Below are 22,018 nucleotides of genomic sequence, written 5' to 3'. Positions count from 1 at the left end.
AACCAGCGTTGTCTCATTTTTTACAATATTGGGTGGATGGCGTGCAATAACATTGGACAGTTATAGCAATGGTGCTTGAGAGCTGAAATTTTGCTTCAAAATTTCTCATTGAACAATGTGAATGGTGCAACTTGAAAACATTTATTGAATTTTTGAATATTTGTGCATGTTCATTTCAGCTCGAGGAGTCTAATTTTTTAATGTTTTCTCGTGAAATATGGTTTCTAAACTTCAAAAACGAGTATATTGGACTAGCCTATGATCCTTCCCAATGACTAGAAGTTTTTTTTTTTACATGTCTGCTGAAAAGTCGTTTTGTGGCGGGGCATTCAAACGTTTGAGCTCACCGACTGCACCCTGAATGATTCGGTCCAGGAAAAACTGCCCGATGTTATTCTGTGGTATGTGTGGTTTGGCTTGACAGACTCCACCCCCCTTCTGATCCATTCTCTACCATCACTCAGATAGGAGAAGCTCTTCTCCTCTTATTCATGCTCTTTGTATATATAGCCAGATGCTTCACCAGTGGCTTCACAGACTTGTGGAACCCATCATGCGTTTGAAAAACACAGCATTAAAAGCCCTGAATGATCTGCTCGCTATGTGAACTATTACTTAGATTGTAGTCAGCTTTCTGTTATCCTGCCTCTCAGTTAAATAACGAGTAGCCTATAGATATATATACACACATTTTAAATATATTGTGTATATATATATATATATATATATATATATATATATATATATATCTGTATGTATGTATGTATGTATGTATATTATATATATAATATATATATTCTGTATATATGTAATTACATCCAAACAACCCCAATATATCTCTACCTTACATTTTTCAATATGGACACATTAATGCCACTCTACCCAACTCATTGACCTGGTTCACACAATCGCAACATGGTTACAAGCCACGGTGGCTTGTTAACCCCACCACACGTACCAGCCAGTTTTCCCTAATTACCCGCACTGGCACAGCTTGCTGTGTTGTCCAAACCCAGGTGGCATAGCTTGTTTGAGGGGACAGCAACCCTCAAATAACCCACAGGCTGTTGTTTGAGGGTTGCTGCCCCCTCCCCAAGCTCTGCCACCCGGGTTTGGATGACATGGCAAGCTGCACCAGTGAAGGTAATTAGGGAAATCCAGCCGGCACACAACTGGCACGTGTGGTGGGAGAAATAAGCCACCATGGCTTGTTTCCCTTGCTGTGATCATGCGAACCAGCCTGTTATGGTTATGGTGAAGTTCATGGAGAGGTGGGTTCTTCCTCCTCATGCGGTAGATGGCTGTGTGAAGCTCCTCTGACTGGAGCTTTTGAGACTCAGGACAAAGGTGGAGGAGTTGCTTTTCTTGCTAACGCTCAGGTCACATCCTTGCCGAGATTTTAAATACCGAGAGGAGCAGCAGAGGAACCGGTGCAGGAGATCGTGGAAAAGATGACCAGTGAAAAGCATGTAGATCCAGGGGTTACAACAGCTGTTCAGACTTGCTAGGAGTGTGGTGATTATGAACGGCAACTCTGTAGAAGGGAAATACACAAGAAAATGAACAGCGTGCAGTTCTGTGAATTTTAGGAACAGCAGGATCTGCCATAGAAAGGACACCCCCCCCACACACACACACACACACCGTTAGCATGAAAGTCAGAGACAGACTGAGAAATACTGCCTGGTTTTTGCTTTCATCATACATAGCTCCACATGTCTTACTGCACTTTTAATGACTAGAAGTAGAAGACAAGAAACATGACCAATTTATAGCTAGGAGGCCAGAATATGGTGATTCTGTGGCATCTGGCAGGAGGAGGACTGGCTGCATAAGTCTATTTGTCCGAGGAAGCAATTTTTTAAGCATACTTTTAAAGGGCAGAAATTTCTCCATCACTTAATGATTTGTCGTCCATCTTTACCCCAAATGGGGTGGGGTGGGTTGCTTCAGGTACCAAATATTTTAAGCCATGTCTGGGTGGTAGAGTGTCCCTGGTAGTGTGGAGGGAGCTAAACTCCATGCTTTGTTTTTTGATGGGGAGCTTGGAAAACATTACAGAGATGACTGGAAAAAACGCATGTTCAAGGGTGAAGGAGCAATTTTAGCTCAAAGGAAAGGTTCCTCCTGTGCAAGCACCGAGTCATTGCTGACTCCTAGAGGGACGCCGCTTTCTCTGGCGTTTTCATGGCAGACTACAGCGAGGTGGTTTGCCATTGCCTTCCCCAGTCATGTGACTACCTTTCCCCCAGCAAACTGGGTACTCATTTTACCGACCTCGGAAGGATGGAAGGCTGAGTCGACCTGAGCCAGCTACCTGAGACCCAGCTTCTGCTGGGATTGAACTCAGGTCGTGGGGAGAGTTTCAGTGTGTCAGCTTGTTTACTGATTCCAAATATGAAAATATTTGTAATCCACTGTTACTTACTACTGAGAGAAAATTAACAAATTAAAATTATGTCATTTTTAGGTATGCATTTCCAGATGTTCCACTTAACAAAAGACTCAGACCTTTTCAAATATTAACACTTGGTTTATATAAGCAACTTCAGGTTAAATCTGAATTAGTCTGGCAGGGACTCCCAAAACTGAAATCTCCCTTATGCAGTCTTAATTAGCGCAAGCAGGGTACTGCAAACAACACACCTGTTGTTGCAAACAACAACTACACCATAAAGTGGGTTAAAGTTCTCTTGTGTTTAAGTGACATCCTAGTAAACTTTTACCGCAAGGCCAAAACTGTGTTTGCAGTCTCTCACAGAATTTATGTCCCGTTGTTTTGTTTGTGGTACAGTAAAGATATAAAATTGCAAAAAAAAGCAATTACAGGATGATTGCTTGCCACTATTTAATGTTCAAGGGAATAAGGCCTCTTGGAGTCACTGTATCTGCATGCCAGATGGGGAAAAAATGGAAAGGGCAGAAGGCGCTTGCTTTCCCTTTCATTAGCTTCGCTTTAAAACTGCCAGCCATTTTGCTAACTCAGCAACACGTTGTGTTTTCTGTGTGGTCTGATTTTCCAAGCATCTCCACTCATACCCAGAAAGCTTAATCAGGGACACTTACATCAAAAGAAAGAAATTCTGTCAGTTGTCTTTCAGATGTCATAGAAGAAGGGTGAGCAGATTTCAGGCTTACACAAGATCTACTTTGTTTTTTGCAGGGTTCCAAGGTCCCTAATGGCTTGGTCCCCCCCACCAGAACCACTTTTAGATATACAGGTGGGTGATGGCACATTATGAACCTGAGACCCATCCATAACCAGAAGCCCGGAGCCCAGAAGGGCTGAATGTACATTCCCAAGTGACTGTGACCAACCAGGAAGTGAGGTCTCTTGTATTCCCCTTACTCTGAATATACCCACTTTGACTCTATTCCTTCCTTTTTCTCCTGAAATCTCTTCAAATCTATCCATTCTGCCCTTCACACAGCCCATCCTTTGTCAATGAAACCTGAAGGATCCCCATTATGCTTAGCCTCCCAGGCCCTGACTCACCATTACCTCAGGGCCCTAGTGCTCAGAAAGTGCAACAACAGTGCCTGCAAACTTCATCCAATTTTGCCTAGAAATAAAACATTTTGGTAGTTCCAAAACACACACACAACAACTTAAAGGCATCAGGCACAAAAACACCTGCACCTATTTGTCTGAGAATTGGCCGGCACCATCCCCTTAGAAGTGGCTGCTATGCCTCTAGACATCATCCAAAAAAGTTATACCTGCTTGTTGATTTCCAATGATAGTCAACAAAGCTTTGGATTTCCAAATCAAGATTTGGATTTGGGGCCAAAGTTGAATCGGGCAGCCTCCAAATCAGTCCTGAGGCAAATTGGTCTGTTTTTGAAACAGCTGAATCGGGGTCTACACTGAATCTTGTCGTTGGTGCACCCCTCTATTAATTTACCCTTTTGTCAAAGTACAGTGTAAAAAGTACCATGTGAACATCATACCTCTGCAAAGGGTCCCTATATTCCTAGTTTGTTGGCTACATATACCGTATACACATGCAATTTCATGTACACGTGTAAATGGGGACATTAGGTAATACCAGTTTCTGTCTTTGGTCACCCCATCCTTTGAGAATCATACATAGCCATGCCTCTTTATAATGTATAGTAGCCTTCCTCAACCTGGTCCCATGCTGGCTGGGGATGATGGAAGTTGTAGTCCAACACATCTGGAGGGCAGGTTGAAGAAGGCTGCTTTACAGTTTCAAGGCTCTGGAATTCATGCAGATAGAGAGATGGATAGATATTCCCGCAGGAGTGACCTGTAGGAGGAATTGTTTTCATTGCCATTGTTGTCCGACCCATTGGAAATGGTCCATACACTGGTCATGGATTTTCATCAGACTTGGCAATAGTAGCTAACTTTTTCAATATATGTGAGTTATGTAACTAAGAAAAATAGCACAATATCCTGACAAATACAATGTTATGGGGCTGAACCATATTCATATCCGGTTACCTCTCTTTACAAAAGTTTACCCAGGTTTTATAGTAATTGTAGTAGATTATATTTACTGTATATTACCTGCAGTGTTCATCTTTAAAACACACACACATACACAACTACCCTGATGTAAGCATCATCACACAGCTGGGCATTTTAGAAAGAAAAAATAATTCAGTAGATACAGGCAAATGTAACATCCCAGCATGAACACAGGGGCCCCATCTACATGGCACCGCTTTCACCCTGCACCCCGTCACAACTGCGCAGCAATGCGGCTTCGAATCAGTGCCCCGCGATACACTCGCAATGTACTGTGCGCTTCCCTAACAGAGTTGCCGTGCCCCTTTTTTTGCCATTATACTGAAATACACAGCTGTGCAGTCCCGTGAGTGTGGGGCTGCGACACTTCAGTGGCTGTTTTGTATCTAAGGGGTCTGTTGTGGCTTTCCATCCCTTTTTAGGTAAGAAGTGGGTGTTTTGTGCTCCTTCATTTCCACACCATCAGTTTGTCAGTTCCGCAGCCTGAGACTCTCGTGATGGTTCGCACTCACAAGCGTGAGTGCTACATGCCTAGCCATCGCTCCGAAATGGTGGCCAAAGCAATGTTGTTCCTCCCCCCAAGACCCTGCCCCCCCCCAGCCCTTGGGCACTGAGTCGAAAAGCAACCGTTGCGAAGATACGAAGCTGCAAAAAGGTGCAAAAGTGTGATTAAATAGATGAAAACGCCCCTGTGTGCCTCTGTAACTGCTCAGCTGTGAAGGGATGGGGGGAGTAAAGGGGCGTCACAGAGTGACGCAGGCACTACACTCGCCTACAACACATCCACTTGAAAATGTAAAGTCTGTTTGGGGAAGGGACAGACGGCTCACAAGCATGGGGAAACCCGTAGCTAGGGATGTACGAAAGTCACTTACCTTTTCGAAGGGTGATTTGCGGTGGGGGGGAGGCGCTCCATCACTCCCCCCGAAATTCTCTCCAGCCAGCTCCGCTCCACGGACATTCCACGGAGCCATCGGCCAGGGCTGCCCGCAGCCGGACATCCGGCCGCTGGGCAGCCTCCTGCAGGAACGCAAATGGCGGCTGCCGTAGCCACCGCCATTTGCGTCCTTGTATTTTGCCGTGATAGGTTACATAAATATTTACATAGCCTATCACGGAAAAAAACAAAACAGCGAATGCAAATGGCGGCAGCTATGGCAGCCGCCCTTTGCGTTCCCCCTTTTTTTTTTTTTGCCATGATAGGCTACGTAAATACTTACGCAGCCTATCACAGCTTCCGCAAGGATGCAAATGGCATCCCTGCATTAGCCATGTTAGGCTACGTAAGTATTTAGTGATGAAGTGAATGGTGGCCGCGGCCACCATTCGTAAGTCAGCGCAAACGGCAGCAAGTAGGTGTCCTGTTTCGCGCGCCTTTCGCGGGGGGGGGGGGGGGCTTCGTTCCGCCACAGATTTCGGGGGGCCGAATGCACTGGCATTCGGCCTCACCGAGATCCGTGGCAGAATTCTCTGACATCCCCACCCGTAGCAAATGAAAAACATTGCAGCAAAATGACTCCTTGGAACTCTGCATTTCCCAGGCGAAAACCACGGATGGCTATGAGGTGGTGACTGCGTCATCTGCCATGATGGACCACAACTCGCACCTGCCCCGGAGAAAAAGCCAGGTGTAGATGATCCCCCTTGGGAGAAATCTTGAAAACCTTTCATATAACACAGAGAGCTTGTTATGCTGTTATCTTGGGCATGCTTATTATGAAATAAATAATTTTTGTTTTTCTCAGTAACCATGCTTAAGCCTGAGCTGTTAAGCATTCTTAGTATGTCTGCCCTTCCCATCCCCTCCAAGTAATCATGGTGTGAGGAATTTCTCTGAAATGTCCTCTTTACTGTGAAACACGTCCATTACCTCTAAATGAATAAATCAATAAAGCCCTATTTATAAAAAGAAATGCTAATAATTATTGCTTAGGGCTAGCATTTCATATATTATCACATGTTTGAATTTGAATTTTCATTCCTCATTGAAACAATTCACAAGGAAAATTCGGATCTTCAGTATGGGTCCTTTCTAAATTGAACAGTTTAGGCCCCTATTCAATATTTTGAACTTGGGAAAAAGAAGGGCAAGATCCATAGGAAAACTATTCCGTGCAAATGTTCAGCCATTCCACTGGACCCTGACAGCTCAGGTTTGGCATGTTTATAAATCTTATCCTTTAAAGAGCCGCAAGACTGTTGTTTTTCCTGCAGCAGACTAATGCAGCTACCCCTCTGGATATTAGTGCAAAATTGTTATTCTAAATCAGGCGTAAGGTTCCTCTTTCGGCCCTGAGGAACCTTAGGGTTGAAGAAGCTCTCAAGGGCCACATTCAAGGGCTGAAGGCAAAAGGGGTGGGGCCAAAGACAGAAGGGGTGAGGCCAAAATGCAAAAGAAGTACCAATATATTGTAGCTTAAAGGCACAATCCTTTGCAGGTTTAGACAGAAAAAAGTCCTACAACTCCCAGCATTCCCCAGCCAGCTGGCTAGGGTATGCTAGGAGTTGTAGGACTTTTTCTGTCTAAACCTGCATAGGATTGTGCTCTAAAGCTCATATTCCCAGTAATTAAGCCTTAGGAGAGGCATCTCAGTCTTTTAGAATGGGGGGAAAAACTGCACAAAAGGTGGGAAACTGCCAGTGATCAGTGGTTGGGGAAGGAGGCAGGGCCACCTGGGGAACTCCAGGAGGGCTGGATTCGGCCCCTGGGCCTGAGGTTCTCCACCCCAGTACTAAATGTCCATACATCCTAGGTAGGACCTAACACAAGCTTCAAGGACAATTTCAACAACTGGGTTCATTCCAATACAAGTGACACAATCTACATATGGCAGGGAACTCTAATGTAGCCATGCAGTCAAGATCTTTCCCATTCACTCCATCAGTAATTACATACACAAAACTGGATCTGCACACAGAGCTGGTCTGTCAATCTACATGGAAGAGGAAGCTTTCACATGTTTCAGGAACTCATGTGGGGGATTGGATGGGGGGAATTGTCTTAATGAGCTAATTCTGAGGATTTCTTCACTTCTTAATTTCCTTTAAGGTTAGTAGCATTCCACAGATGTTTTCTCAAATTGTAGTAATAATGTGTAAATGTATTTGCAGGGCAGTTCTTCCAAATTAGCTCAGGAACAAAAAGACTGAAGAGAAATCTGTCGAGGTGTTTGGGGGCGGTGGGACAGCTGGTTGTAATCTATCATTTGCAGCTTAGATGCAGTTCATATATGAGAGGGACCTGGGGCTATGAATGCGGAACTGGCTGTTTCCCTTGGAGTTTTAAGTAAGGCCATGAACTGGCAACATATACCAACATTTATTAACAGAATGTACATTAAAAGTGACTGAGAAGTCTAAATTTGTCAAGTTTCTGTTAGGGGGAAAAAAGAAACCTTGCAGTAAAAGGAAAATATTAATTCATCTTCATTTTGGAGTTCAAAGGAGTTTAAGAATGTGGTCTCGCTTCAATTTCAGATCCCATCTAGGTCTCTCTCTCTCTCTCTCTATATATATATATATATATATATACACACACACACACACACATACATACACACACACTATTAGGTCTCATTTAAAAGAGAGAGAGAGAGAGAAACACACACACACATGCATACAAATACATATAGTTACACAAGACTATTCCTGCCACTCAAAATATATGTATTTCCAAGCTACTAAGCAAACCAAAAGTCACACTAATTTATGGACAGTGAAAGACGAAAGGGAATTTAGAAGGTAAACAGCCCTACCTAATGGAAGACCTTCATGGGCCAAATGATACTTCCTTTGTCCCATCCTTAAGAGCCAGTGAGGCCCTTTGGTTAGAGAGCTGGAGTTGGATGCAGAAAACTAGAATACATGTAGCTCAGTTACAGGATTGCTTGGGTAATCTGGTGCCAAATGCTATGTCCATACAGTAGGGAAACAGTGCCCAAATCAGAAGGGTTGTATCCATTGGTGTTATTCCACCAGTGGAAGGGAAACTGCTGGCCAGATGGATTTCCCCTGCAGCTTCCCCACACCTCCCAAACTGCTCTGGAGGGTTGGGGGACCCTCCGGAACACATTTGGGGGCACAAGGAAGGAGAGTCAGAGAGGTCCTGTTGCATGAGCAGACCTCCGCTCCTGCGTCTGGTTGATCCAACTCATAGTTTGTTGTGAGACTGAATTGGATAACCACTCAAGTTAAGTCAACAGCCTGAGTGAATTGTGGGATAGCAGTATCACCTTGGCCATCAACATGGTGGCTCCCATGCAACTTTCCCCTTCACATGATCACTGGGTGGTTGATGCTGTGATACTTGGGGCGGTATCCAATGGTGTCATTCCGCAAACTCAAATAGCACTAGCAGAAGTCTGTCAAATCTTTCTGCTATGCAAGCAGTTGTACAAGCGGAACGCGCAACCAGTTTCACAACCAGTTCTGCAAACATAATGCACAATCACCCGTGCAACCACTTGCGCAACCACACTTGAGCAAACATAACCTTAGCTGGATTCTCGTCTTGCGCATAGTTTGGAACCTAGCTTTCTCCAGCACAACATCATTTGCGCTGACAAAATGACACAAGTGGATACTTCCTTGGATTCCTAGTTGTAGAACTTTTACCACACACTTCCTCACATTTTCCACAAATAAAAGTAAAAAAAGCTAAGTATTATGAAAAGGGCAAAATGATTGCCATGACCTTGATGATAATTTCCCCTTTATTACCATTAATAATAGAAGCCGATAGAAATAGATTTGGCACTCCTGCAAATAGGAATGCTCATAAAAAAGCAATCAATGTTAAGATATAGGGTTGGATCCAAAGTGTCCCTTCCATGAAAGGAAGGGTTCTTTCTGTTCCCAGAAGGGAGTGGGACTGAGATCCAGCAAAGATTCCCACCAGTGGGGCAATTTTTGAAGCCTCCCACGCCATCTTCCACACTGTTCTAGAAGGCCCCCCAATCTCCGGAGCAGCTTTTCAGGAAGCACAGGGGGAAGTAGGAAGCAGTAAAAATAACTTCCACCCTTCCTCCGGTGGGAGCATTCCCTGAGTGGAGTTCACTTATAGGAACTTTGGATTCAAGCCATATATATTAATGTACAAATATATTTGTGTAGTTGGGTCTAAATGATATTTACTGCCTACTACAGCCTCCTTTGGCTCACAAGGCTTAGTCATGGTGAAAAACAAAACGGTGGCCAAACAAGACTCCATTAACAAAAACGTTAAGGCAGAGAATTTATATTTGAAGAGTGCAGGAGAAAAGGTTTCAACGTTTCTGACGCACATTCATTCATATAGGAACACAACAACCCTTCCAGAAAGGCTCTTACAGCTCCACATGTGGAGGAAGATAAACATTTTGCTCATCAAGAAACTTTTCAGCGTGCTGCTCTCTCAAATGTGTTTTTGTATTCCAAACATCTGGCCCAGCCCTGCCGCTGTTAATCAGAGTGCTTTGCTTGGTAGATTGCTAGCTTGTGCAATTTATATACACCTTTCCAGTTCGTTGCATAGCAGCCTTCCGTGAGCACTCGAATGAAAGTTATTGCATGATCCTAAGCTTGCTGTCTTAGTAAAAAGTCCTGCTAACAGTGCAATCCTATGCATATCTACTCAGAAGTATGCCCCATCATTTTCAATGGGACTTACTCCCAGGTAAGTAAATGGGTATAGGGTTGCAGATGAATTGTCATGGGGCTTACTCTATAGTAAGTCTGTAGGGCTTTCTGCATAGTATGTGGGACTTATACCATGGCTAGGTTTGCAGTCTTGGGGATCTCTTCCCCTGACTGTTTCATCTCTCTGGAGTAATTTCTTCAATCATTCTTTCATATCCTTCTAATATGGCTTTAGTACAGGTAATTAATTATGGATCAGTTTACTTTTTTGTAAAAGAAAACAAAACAAGGCCAGTAAAAAACAAACAAACAAGGCTACATTAAAAAAACCAACCACATTCTCAGAAATGTGACTGCTGAAATATCCTTCCTCCTGCCAAAAATAGAAATATGAACTTTTAATCAGAGCCTACAGTTAGCTAGATATATACAAGGACTGGCAAGAGATAATCCCACCATGAAGTTTCCTCAGCTAATCCTGCACATAATGTAGGTAATTTGGATCCTGTTTTTTTGTTTTGTTTTGTTTTTACTGAATTAGCTGATGTATTGAAAAAAGAATTCACCACCACCACCACCACAGAGTATCACACTACACCACAAAACAACACACAGAGCACACACAAAAAAGCTAGGCTTCAGTTTCTGGGCAATCTTAGTCAAGAAAAAACATCCAGAAGCCATAGTAAAAAGTATTAACTTGCTTAGGGACCACTAAAATCTCACCAAGTAGTGAGCAAGCTTTTGAGTTTTCCTGAGCCATTCTTGGGGTGGAGGTGGGGAGGGAGAAAAAAGTTGAGCATGATGAAAAAACATCAGCGTTTGCAGCTTATAACTGCAAGACTTAAGAGTGCAATCCTATGTAAGTTTAGACAGAAAAAAAGCCCTACAACACCCAGCATTCCCCACCCTCAGGCTGCAATCCTGTGAACACATACCTGGGAGTAAGTTTCACTAAACACAGTGGGACTGACTTCTGAGTAAACAGGCATAGGTTTGCACTATTAGATCAAGATGGGTGCAAAATAGATTACAGGTTGCACTGAAAGTTACTGGTACAAAGAAATGGCAATGTCTGTTCCTTCTACTACTACTTCTTCTTCTTGAAAATATAAATGCCAGAGCTTACTTAGATCTGCCTTCAGCATTAAGCTGGACACACTGGACTTTTGTAAGGCAGAGAGCAGAAGTGCAAAAAAACAAGAACAAAAAATAAAACAAACACAAACCAGACACCGATCCTGCAAAGCTAATTTTAGGTAGTTCTTTAGATAAAGGGTAAATACACATTGGGTAGTTTTTTTTAGCGCTGGAGCCAAGGCATCTAACCTCTAAAAGCTAAGTCCAATATTTAAGTGTTAGAAAATCCTCCAATTCAAGGACACATCTCCTGGAAATTAAGTATTCTCTGAAACACATGCAAATCATGAGTAGTTTTAGTTGGTCCTAATGATGGTATTCTAATACACCAACGTGGCCACCCATGACTTTTGTGTTTTAGATGAGCCACGAATGTGGGTTTTAAGTCACTTATCTTTTTAGGATAGCAATTGTCAACTGGACTGGATCTGCTACTAATCCGGAATGTGTAATGAAAAATTAAGTTTCATGGTAGTTCAAAGGCCCCTGAGAGCAGCATTGATTCTCCTTTATATCACATTTGGATTGACAATTCATAAAGCATGAAGTCTCCCAGTTGCTTATCCCTGCTCTAGGTCTCTCTCTAGGCAACAAGTGTTCCTCCTTCATGGGTGTCCCGGCTCTTGCTAGCTAAACTCTGTTATGGACACAACAGTGGTTACCGGATTAGTCTCAGGCTAGGACACTAGCATCTTTCATAGAACTGGCATGGGAGCGCACTCTTGCCTTGACCTACAGCTGCGAGCCATACAATGGTGAATAAAGAAGTGTGATCAATACATGTGTAAACCAGCCCTGTATTTCAGGTCTACAGAGGGAGCAGGTTGCCACTCAAGGCCAATTTCAGTTATTTAGAATGTCATTTCCCCCCATAATTTGGTACAAGCACATGATGATGCCCTTGGGCTTGTTTTCTGGAACAGCTCTTCTGAAAGGGATTTTGGTCCATCATTCTCCTTAAGGATGACAGACATCAGGGGTTCCTTGCCCTCAAATTGTCCCCTATGTATTGCCAGTTCAAGGACAACCACAAATTCAAAATAGTCCCTTTTCCTTGCTCTCCACCCTTGTCAATTCCTGAAAAAGAGCAGGCAAAAGATTTCAAAGAACTATTTGGGTTGGAAACTCTCTTATAATTTTTGGCTAATAAAGCACCATCTCAGAGCTAATGTGCCCTAAGGATCTGAGAGCAAAACAGCACATTGTTCAAGCTGTGACGTATAATAACGGGAAGCACTTAATACCTTTTATCAGCCCTATTCCCAATTGAATTTCTTCCTCACCTTTCATTTTGCTGTTATCTCTGCTGAGAGATACGACAGTTTCTTTGCCCTTCCCCATTCTCACTTTCCTTTTCCTCCTACTGTTTTCTCTCCTCCGTGCTTTTCATTTTCCATCACCTTTTGCGGACAAAGCAAAGTCGCTATTGTCAAATCTATTTTTGTTAGAGGGCATGTGATGGTTTTCAAACTTTGCAACATTCTTTGTAAATAAGATAAAGGACTCTCTGGTCAATTTAGCCAAGTAGGCACATAATGACTTCAGGCAGTCTGGCACTTTTGATAAAAATCCTTCAGTCTTTCTTTCAGATGTTTAGATACTGGAGATAGTACAAGCAGCAAGAAGCATTTGAGCCCCTGAAAATAGGCGATTAGCAGGCTGCAGCTGATGAAATGTAAGTTCATCAAGCATGCAGTAAGTTCATCAAGCATATAAGCTGCCTTATACCAAGTCAGATCCTTGGTCCATATAACTCAATATTGTCTACGCTGACAGGCAGCAGCTCTCCAGGATCTTTTTCAGATCTGCCTGGAGATGCTGGAGCTGGGAAAGGCTTCTGTTTGAAACCTTGGAGAGCCACTGACAGTCAGCTAGATGGACCAACGGTTTGACACTAGTGAGCTAGATGGACACTAGTGAGCTAGACGACTTGGTGTGAGGCAGCGTTATATATGGACTAGCTTCTTGCTTGAGAGATTGCGCGAAGATCACATCAAAGCAGTCAGGCCGTAGGTCTGAACGAGCATGGCCTGGCCTGGCCTGGCCTGGCCACGGAGCTTACTGATGAAAGTTGTTACGGCTATCATTGTCAATTAGGGCTACCTCACCCAGCAAACTCAGCTGGCCTGCACTGCCTCATGTAGTGGCTTGGGTGGAACAACAGCGGTAGCTGGCTGGCCACTGGCTTATGTCAGCTGGAGACAGAGCAGAATATATTGCTGGAAGTCTATAGCAGGGAAGAAAGACTGGAGAATGTCTTGCTTCAATACCCAGCATCAAAGTGTTGGGACCAGTCTTTATTTCATCCCCTTCATACCATGCCCTTCCTCTGTGGAACCCAGGGGCATATCTGATTTTATGCTCATAGTAGCACTACAAGTCAGGTTAGGCTGAGAGAAACTCACTACACAAAGGTGTCCCCACTCAGTGAGCTTCATGGCTAAGCAGGAATCTGAATCTGGGTTTCTCACACCCATGCCCAGCATTCTAGCAACTGCAACAGATTGGGTCCCAGTTCCAATGCAAAAAGAGAACACAAGTGTCTTCCTCCTTCCAGCTGAGGAAGGGCAATGTTAAACAGGCAGATACTGACTGCATATCACACCAAGTTTGCATTTTAGTAGCTGGGCATTCTGGGGGTCCTGGCTTGTGCCTCTTATAATTGCAGCTAGGAAAATGACATCATTTACTAAAGCTTCGAATAATACCACTTGAATACATTCCAGAGGGGTAGCCGTGTCAGTCTGTTGCAGCAGAAACATGAGACATGTGGCACCTTAAAGACTAACAAATTCATTATCAATGGACACTGTCCACTTCATCATCTAAGACATCCATGAAATTATTATGCCATAATAAATGTGTTAGTCTTTAGGTACCAAAAGTATCTTTGTTGTTCGTGGTACAGAATACAAAGATGGCAAACTAACTAGCGTCCAGTTCTTATCTAGCTCTCAGCACCCCCTTGCCAAACTTCACTTGTAAGGAAGATATAATTATTTTCCAGAGTTATGTCAGATAGACATTTCCTACATGTTGATGTCATTTCTCTCTTTGAGGTTTGCATATAATGCCCTGGGGATACCAGATGTCATGCTATAGGTAACTCTGAAGCCCTCATTCCTAAGTGGCACTGATTTTACTACAGATCCTGATGGGTTGAGGATGTGCAGCAAAATACACTTTCAGCCCTCAGACCAATGTGGTATAAACATGCATACGTGTTTGAGATGATGTGAGGCAACATGAAAGCGCAGTCTGTGATGTTTAATCTTGGTTGGTTCATTCACACATGTAAGTTATCACTTGACACCACAGTCATCAAATGATGGACAAACATGTGTGAATCAGCAGCCAGACTTGACTAGCGTCTTTGCATAGTTGAAAGTGGGGGTGCTGATTAATAAATGCGATGTGGTTAAGAAGCGATCTGAAAGGTGACCTCAACCCATTTAGATAAAAGAGAGTGCTTCACATTGCAAAGACCGTCTCTCCTCCTAGCTCTTATCCTGAACTGAGCACTGCAGATACCACTGGGATGAGATCGGCCAAAGCCCTTAATAATGTGTCCATTAGCCATTGGCACTGGTTTTCAGAGGAACAAGTTGAACCTCCAGCCTTTATACAAACAAACAGCAGAAAGTCTTGTGGTACTTTAAAGACTAACCTTTATTACGGCATTAGCTTTCACGGACTAGAGTCCACTTCCTCAAAGTAACAGCTGGAGAGGAAAAGTCACTGGCACTCAGCAAGTGACACCTTATTTATATGGTCCATTTTCTAGGAGATTAGTTATACCACCCATAGTGTGGGAATGGGAAACAAGCTTTTACAAGCAGACGGAAACTGGAACAAGAGTATTACACTTTTCACTAAGGGAACCCGTCATTGTAATTTTCTCTTTGCTCAAAACCTACCAGCAATCTTAGTCACTGATAACTTGGACACGCATTCACAAGGCTCCTGTGGCCCCCAGGTTAAGTCTTAACATTCAGAAATCAGTCAGTAACATCTCTTTATCATTTGATCTCACTTCAGGATTAACCCAAAGTGGCTTTGCTGAAGTTATGTATCTAAGTCCATAATACACTAGACATCTCCATTTTCATTCTTCTTATTCCTCCTTACTTCTCTTCCAGTCACATTCCTGCTTACTTCCCCCATTTCCAAAGCATCCAGTGAGCATCTCTCACTTTCAGGCAGCACAGTTAAGGACAGAGATGATACCAGGAAACTTGTCCAAGGTCACATAAATAATGCTCAAAGTGTCAAAATATCACATCTCATCTATTCCTTGTCCTATCACTCTAGTACATGTTCTATCTTAAAAAAAAATAAAATAGCTAGGATACCTATTAAATATCTACCTGATGCTACATTGCAGATCAATTGTACTGAAAATGAGCTCAACGGAAATATATTTTAAAGAAATTATTGTGTGGCAACTCTCTATCATTATTGCATGATGCTTGCATAGGCATACACAGGAAAGTAGGAGAGCAAACTGTACCTTCCTTTGGAGCATTTTCATCCCATACAATCCACATCTGCACAATGAAAAAAGGAGTCCAACACATAATGAAAGCTAAAACTATGATGAAGGTCATCTTGACTGTCCGGATCTTGGCTTTGGAAATCAGTTTGATACTGCTGACCCTGGAGAGCGTGCCCCCATGGGAATTACTGGAGGTCAGATTCAGGCTGGTGTCATGGATTGTTTTCAGCCTCACGTTCTGCCAGATTTTGAAGCTGATCAAGCCATAGCAGACACTCAGTGCAAGCATGGGGATGATGTAGACAGTCAAGGTCATCCAGGTGACGTAGGCTTTAGGTCCCCAGGGCTGGATGAATGTTGCCCAGCAATCAATGCCCCCATGATCCACATCCTTCATGGAAAATATCTGGAGCTGTGGGATGCTGAATAGAAGGCACACCATCCAAGTGAGGAGAACAGACAGCCGGTCAGACCTCCTGTGTAAAGACCTCAAAGGTTGACAGATGGCCAGGCACCGATCCAGGGACATCAGCAACAGCATGTAAGTGGAAGCAAACATGCCTACCACCTGCAAGTATTTGATCAACCTGCAGAGATAATCTGGCCCATAGAACCTGAAGGTGATGTCCCAAATGAGCTGAGGCAACACCTGGAAAATAGCCACGACGAGATCAGCGATGCTGAGATGCTTCATGAAGAAGTACATGCGGGAATGCTTGTGGCGGGTAGTGTAGATGGCCAGTAGCACACACAGGTTCCCTGTCAGGGCGAGGAAGAAGATGAGGGAGAGAACTGCCACCTCCACCTTGGCAATGTTCTCGTCCCTTTTTATGAGGAAAGTCTCGTTGGCTGGGGAAGTCAGGTTCTCCATGGTAGTGCTCAAGGAGCAGTTGTAAGTCCGCGGATCGCTCCCCAATATGCACAGAGGATCCATGGCAGGCTCCTTCCCATCCAGTGCCTTTTGCTAGTTTGGTCTGAGAGAAGAGCCTCCTCCTGGGCACTGCAGTCCCCTTTAGAGCCTCCCCCTTCTTGGGAACGGGACTTTCCGTTCTTCTTTACACCCCTTTACTCCCATTTGGTCTTTTGCCTCTCTCTCTCTCTCTCTTTAAATCCTGTTTGCTTCCTTTGGGTTTGGGTCCTTCGCTTGGGTTTGCACGTGGACCGGCTGTAGAGTTATGAGTGCTCTTTTCCCTCTGCAGGCGGAGTGCTGATGCCTTCCAAATTACTCAATGCGTTCCTCCTGGCTCCTACAGCAATGGCAGGGAGAACGAAAGGGGAAAAAACAAGGCAAGAAGGAGTTTTACCAGAATTCAATACCACATCGTCTCCTGTCATCCTCAGCACACTGCCCTCTCACAAGGCACTCATTCAATCTCAGGAGCGTTTCAGTCATTTCAATGGGTTGTTCCAGTTTAAAGCAACAATGAACATTGCTTATTGGCTGCCTGAGCCCCTTTTGGGCTGCAGTATTTATTCCAGCTTCTCCACAGACAGACAGTTAGATATAAATATAAAGAGAGAAAGAGAGAGAGAAAGAGAGAGAGAGAGAAGCATTAAGCAATACATACAAAGGGCTAAAACAAAAACTAAACATAAACCCACAGAGACATAGATGCACACAGACACCTTTCCTACATGTCCTTCTCAGCTGCAAATAAATCCTTTTTCTTACCTTTAATTCATTACTTTCTTTGGCTTAAGGGTGCTTTCCTCTTTTTGAAATAGAACATTTAAGATGACCCTCCAGGTGTGATTTTCAAAGAATTTCAGGTGAGGGGCGGGGGTTTGCCCCTGTGTCACATCTAGCTGCTCCACAAGTTTGCTCTCAAATGAATCCAGGAGCACAGAGGGGAGGGGAGGGGAGGGGAGGAGGAGCGGGGGCTGCAGTCAGCCTTTCGGAGTCATTCATGGACAAAATATACTGCCACCGTCCCTATACTGCGGAGTTTCTTTTAACCATTAGGTGGCACAATAGGCTGCCTCTTCACTCCTGTTCTAGTAAACCAAAGATCTGGAGACTGGATTGAGATCTCACTGCTTTCCATTTTAGTTTTAGTTGTGCACACCGCTGTTTCTTAAGATGTGTGAAAAGAATATAGTCCAGAAAAGCAACATTTGTTCTGTGCGCACCCAAGGTTTGGATTTGACTTGTTTTTTTAATCAAACAAGCTAGAATGCATGCCCCACAGCCTGCCATCTCGCCCATGCCATGGCTTCATGACAAAGTGAAGGAAGTTTTAAAAGCAGATAGTGATATGGCGTGGTGGCCGGTCCTCTCATTAGGCAGAGTGACATGGCTGTCACATGTCTCAGCCATGTGATAAGTCACCAAATTGTTGTCGTTGTTGTTACTGTCTTTTTACTCCTAAGGAGAGGTGCTTCTGGGATTTCTGGCTCGGGGGCCAAAATAGATTGGCCAGCCTTGGGTATTGGACCTTGGGTCTCCTATTTTAAAATCCCATTGTCCTAGGCCAAGCCCCTTGCTTCAGCCTGAGTAGCTCTTTGGACAACTGTGTGGAAAGAGTGAGTGAAGATCTGAGGAGAAGATAAGTGACTGCCCCTTCTGAGTCATTTGGGGTCAATTTTCTCACAGAAAAAAGAAGCTATATACTTCACATGTTCAAGGACTTCAAGAGACCTGGGAGTGTTTTTATGAGGTGCTTCACACATTATCTGTTCTTACACAGAGATTATTGTATGAAGTATGGGGAAAGTCCTGCTCTTCGGTGGACATCTGAAGAGGCTCAATGTTTTTGAGTGGCACTTTTCTGGTCTCGCACAAAGATCATGAAATACTTTACTCCCATCAAGTCCTGGTGACACTCTTTGTTTAAACAATTTCATACCAAATCTCTGAATTTTATTTTATTTTTTTAACTCCAGGGAGTTTAAGAAACAGGGGTGGGGGTTCTCTGTGTGTGTATGTGTGTGTGCATGGTATCAGGTGCAGGTGTGGAAGCTCAATATACATTCCTCTGAGTCACAGCAGTTATTCAGTGTGTTTACAACTTTTTTCCAATTTACCTCTGCCTCTCTCCAGCTCTATACTAAATGCAACTGATTTGCTTTGTTTTCTTTTCTTAATTGTTTAATTTAGCTAGGAATTTCCCCCCATCCAGATAAAACTCATAAATGTTTTGGTTCAGTTGCCTTTCCTGTTGTTTTCCTATTGCTTTGTTAGCAAGGGGGGATAGTTTCATCCTCCAAGCATCCCCAGAGCTTGAAAACTGGGAGGCATATGGGTGCTCTTTGAAGTGAATAGATTAGATGTTGATTTCTTGAAATAACAATTTAGTTGTGTGGTAAAAGCTTCAAGGGAGAGACCCATCTGTTAACCTGGATTGGAACTGCAGTTTAATTACTTTCCTTTTGTGTTGACAATCAAGACTACATAAAAGAATGTCAGGGGCACTAATGAAAAGTGGCTTTCCTATTTGCAGTATTTACTGAGGAGGGGGAAACAAGGGGTAGGAATCTGTGGGATCCAGCCTTTGGGTACTGATATGCAGTTTAGAAAACTACACGTGTGAGTTGTGGACTTCTCTTCCGTATCTGCAGGAAGACTGGCCACTTTCAATTGAAATTAGAATTCTAGACTCCCTTCTGCTCAAAAGTCCAAATGTGGTAGCCCCAAATTTTGCTCTCTGAATAAAAGATATGCTCTTTCTCATCTTGGCTATACAAAGACTTCCCCCTTTAATATTTATTTCCTCCTTGGTTCTGTGGGAGGTACTGGGGAAGATAGGTTGGAACATGCAGAACAGGCCAGGGCAATCATTATTAAGAGAGTGATGGACAGCAAGTTTATCTCCCATAAACAGCCATAACTTTGCATCCAGTTTCTCACTATTTTTATGGGTTGGATCCAGTTGTAAGCTGGATCAACTGTGCTCATAGAAGTAGACTTCCCTGCCCTGTCCTTCCTACGGCAACCCCTGAAACCACTACACAGAGAGTCAGGAGACCCTGCTGAATGGGGTGAGCTGTGGTGTCAAGGAGGGACCTTCCATGAGTGGAGCCCTTTCTCTTGTGGAGGATCCCTTCCTCTTGAAGAAGACAGATCCTGGCTCCAACTTGATGTTTTTCTTTACATGCATTCATTTTTTTACTGACATGTAAGCTGACCAAAGTCTACCTGTGTTGCACCAAGAAGTTTAAGAGAATCATAAGAACTAGAAAACTCCCGTTTTCATAGACTAGTATCACAGAATCACAGAATAGTAGGGTTGGAAGGAGCCTATAAGACTATCGAGTCCAAAATACAAAATCTCACCATTCTGTGAGCAACCAGGTTTGCTGATTCATAATAATACTGTCAAGGCATTTGGGGGTCACAAATGACCTCTAGTTCAAACCCAGTCAAATTATATTTCTGCTTATACCGTTACTTATGCATTTGGACAGCAGCAACATATGCATTTTTTCTCAGAAAAGAAAATTTCTTTCCCAGCATATTAGTGCCTTAGATCACCATAATGAAACTGAGAAAAATCAAGTAGCACTCATTTTCTGGATTTGAACAAATAGTGAAAGATGCAAGAAGTCACTTGATTTATTTACTGTTTTTGTTCCAAACATTATTCATCACACCTAACATGCATTCCACAGACTGCCTACTCCAATTAAACACACAGCAAATGCATCTTGTCCTGTGGGCCTTAAATAAACAGTTTGAAAGATTTGGGGGATTTATAATCCAGCAAGATTTGAGTTTTGGATGAAGGCTATTTATTTAACATTCTCTCATGTTCCCTACTTCCTGTTGGTAGTGCAACCATTAAGGAAATATCCCCGGGTATTCCCTAAACAAAAGGCTAGACCAGCCTTCGCCAAGCTGGCACCCTCCAGATGTGCTACAACTCCCATCATCCACATCAAGCATGGTCACTGGCTGGGGATAATGGGAGTTGTAGTTCAACACATCTGGTCAAGGGAGTCTGGGCTAGAGAGTAGATCTGCCATTCTTGTTAAAATTAAAGCTAAGCCAAAATGCCCTCCCCACACACACACACTTCACCACATTGGTAGACAAGAGATTTTGCGGGGGTGGATGAAAATGAAGGGAGCGGAGGAGACCTATTGGCTGTAGCAGTACTTCTCGAGAAGCTGCCATTTCCTCACCCAGGCGCCACCTCGAGCAATGCTGAAATCATCACCCAGTATCGTTCTAGCTGGTTTCTAGGTTTGTTTGTTTTTTAATTAAAGTGGCAGCTGGAAGTAGGAGGGGCATTGGCACCCTCAGTTGTGCCCACCTTTGAAAACTGATGGAGAGATCGGCCCTTTTCCCATCTGCCCCCCTCGCACTCGTTTGAGGCAAACATTCTCAAATGAGAACTTTCTCTCATCCCTAGTTACACAATATACTTTCCCCCAATACTAGCATTCTTCTCTCCCATATGAAGTCATTTCTGTTCAGGGTATTATTATTGCTGAGGATGAGATATGATTACACCTTAGGGACATTGCATTCTTCATTGGCCTGCTTTGCAAACATTCCTAGTCATTAAAGCTTGTCCATGCAGGATGTTTGCTTTGTTTTGTTTTGTTTGGAGCCAGATTTCGGTGCGTGCAACTGGGCAGATGGAAGCTCACTTCCCCACCCCCTCCTCCCCACGGCAGCCCGTCCAGCTCCCTGAAAGTGCTACACAGGGGCTTGGGAGACCCTGCTGAATGGGCTGAGCTGTGGGGTGGGAGGGGAGGGGAATCCCTAAAAATTGGGTGGAAGCACCTTCCATGAGTGAAGGCCTCCCATCCACGGAAGGAAGATCTTGCATCCAACCCTTTTATTTTATTCTTTTATAATGGCTCAAACAGTCCACCTCTGCAAGCCACACAGCCATTGTGCCAGGAGCTCCCACTAACCCCATTAATATAAATGGCAGGTCGTGCTTCTGGTTCAACCAACTGCATAGGAAGCTCTCTTCTGTGCTTGGCCTGATTGTCAGAGAAATAATCTGGATACACTGGATGCACGGCACTGTCAGGGTCCAAGACATGCAGTGACTTCTGCAAGGGTCTGTTGCTGTACAGAAATCATAACTCAACCATTACAAAAAGCCTTGGAGGAGGAAACAACTATTCCATCCCTGCAGTGCCCTGGTTGTCTTCTGCCCTGTGGTTACTGAAATTAAAGAGAAATTCATTGGGGTTGCAGTGTTGTTCTGGTAACCCAATGAATAAATATCTTAGTATTGAACTTATTACTTAACATAATGCTATATTATCTCCCATGACTTTTAAAAACCCTCCCAGCAAGTAGAAAGCTAGAATAT

The 22,018-nt window shown here is 43.6% G+C and overlaps 1 protein-coding gene across 2 annotated transcripts; it reads right to left on the bottom strand.

Annotated features, from left to right (window-relative positions):
- Positions 1–1,286: 1,286 nt before the first annotated feature.
- On the bottom strand, positions 1,287–17,659 carry OXTR (oxytocin receptor). 2 transcript variants are annotated; one of them, XM_084832493.1, is made up of 2 exons: positions 15,762–16,680; positions 1,287–1,534 (listed from the first exon to the last, which is right to left on the bottom strand). In XM_084832493.1, the coding sequence occupies exons 1-2, from the start codon at positions 16,678–16,680 to the stop codon at positions 1,287–1,289; spliced, it is 1,167 nt and encodes a 388-aa protein (XP_084688619.1). The 2 variants fall into 2 exon arrangements, with proteins under 2 accessions (XP_084688619.1, XP_084688617.1); XM_084832491.1 differs by lacking the exon at positions 1,287–1,534 and adding an exon at positions 17,419–17,659 and having other exon boundaries at positions 14,903–16,993.
- Between the last annotated feature and the right edge of the window lie 4,359 nt (positions 17,660–22,018).

This window comes from Heloderma suspectum, chromosome 2 (assembly GCF_057233095.1).
Source record: "Heloderma suspectum isolate Gila_16-S chromosome 2, 16-S_ref, whole genome shotgun sequence".
Lineage (NCBI taxonomy): Eukaryota > Metazoa > Chordata > Lepidosauria > Squamata > Helodermatidae > Heloderma > Heloderma suspectum.
This window is presented reverse-complemented; position numbering and strand designations above follow the sequence as displayed.

Excerpts from the sequence above, each read along its gene's own strand:
- OXTR (XM_084832493.1), bottom strand. The coding sequence starts at position 16,680 with ATGGATCCTCTGTGCATATTGGGGAGCGATCCGCGGACTTACAACTGC. Across the intron at positions 1,535-15,761 it reads TGAAAATGCTCCAAAGGAAG|AGTTGCCGTTCATAATCACC; the intron begins GTACAGTTTGCT and ends TCCCTTCTACAG.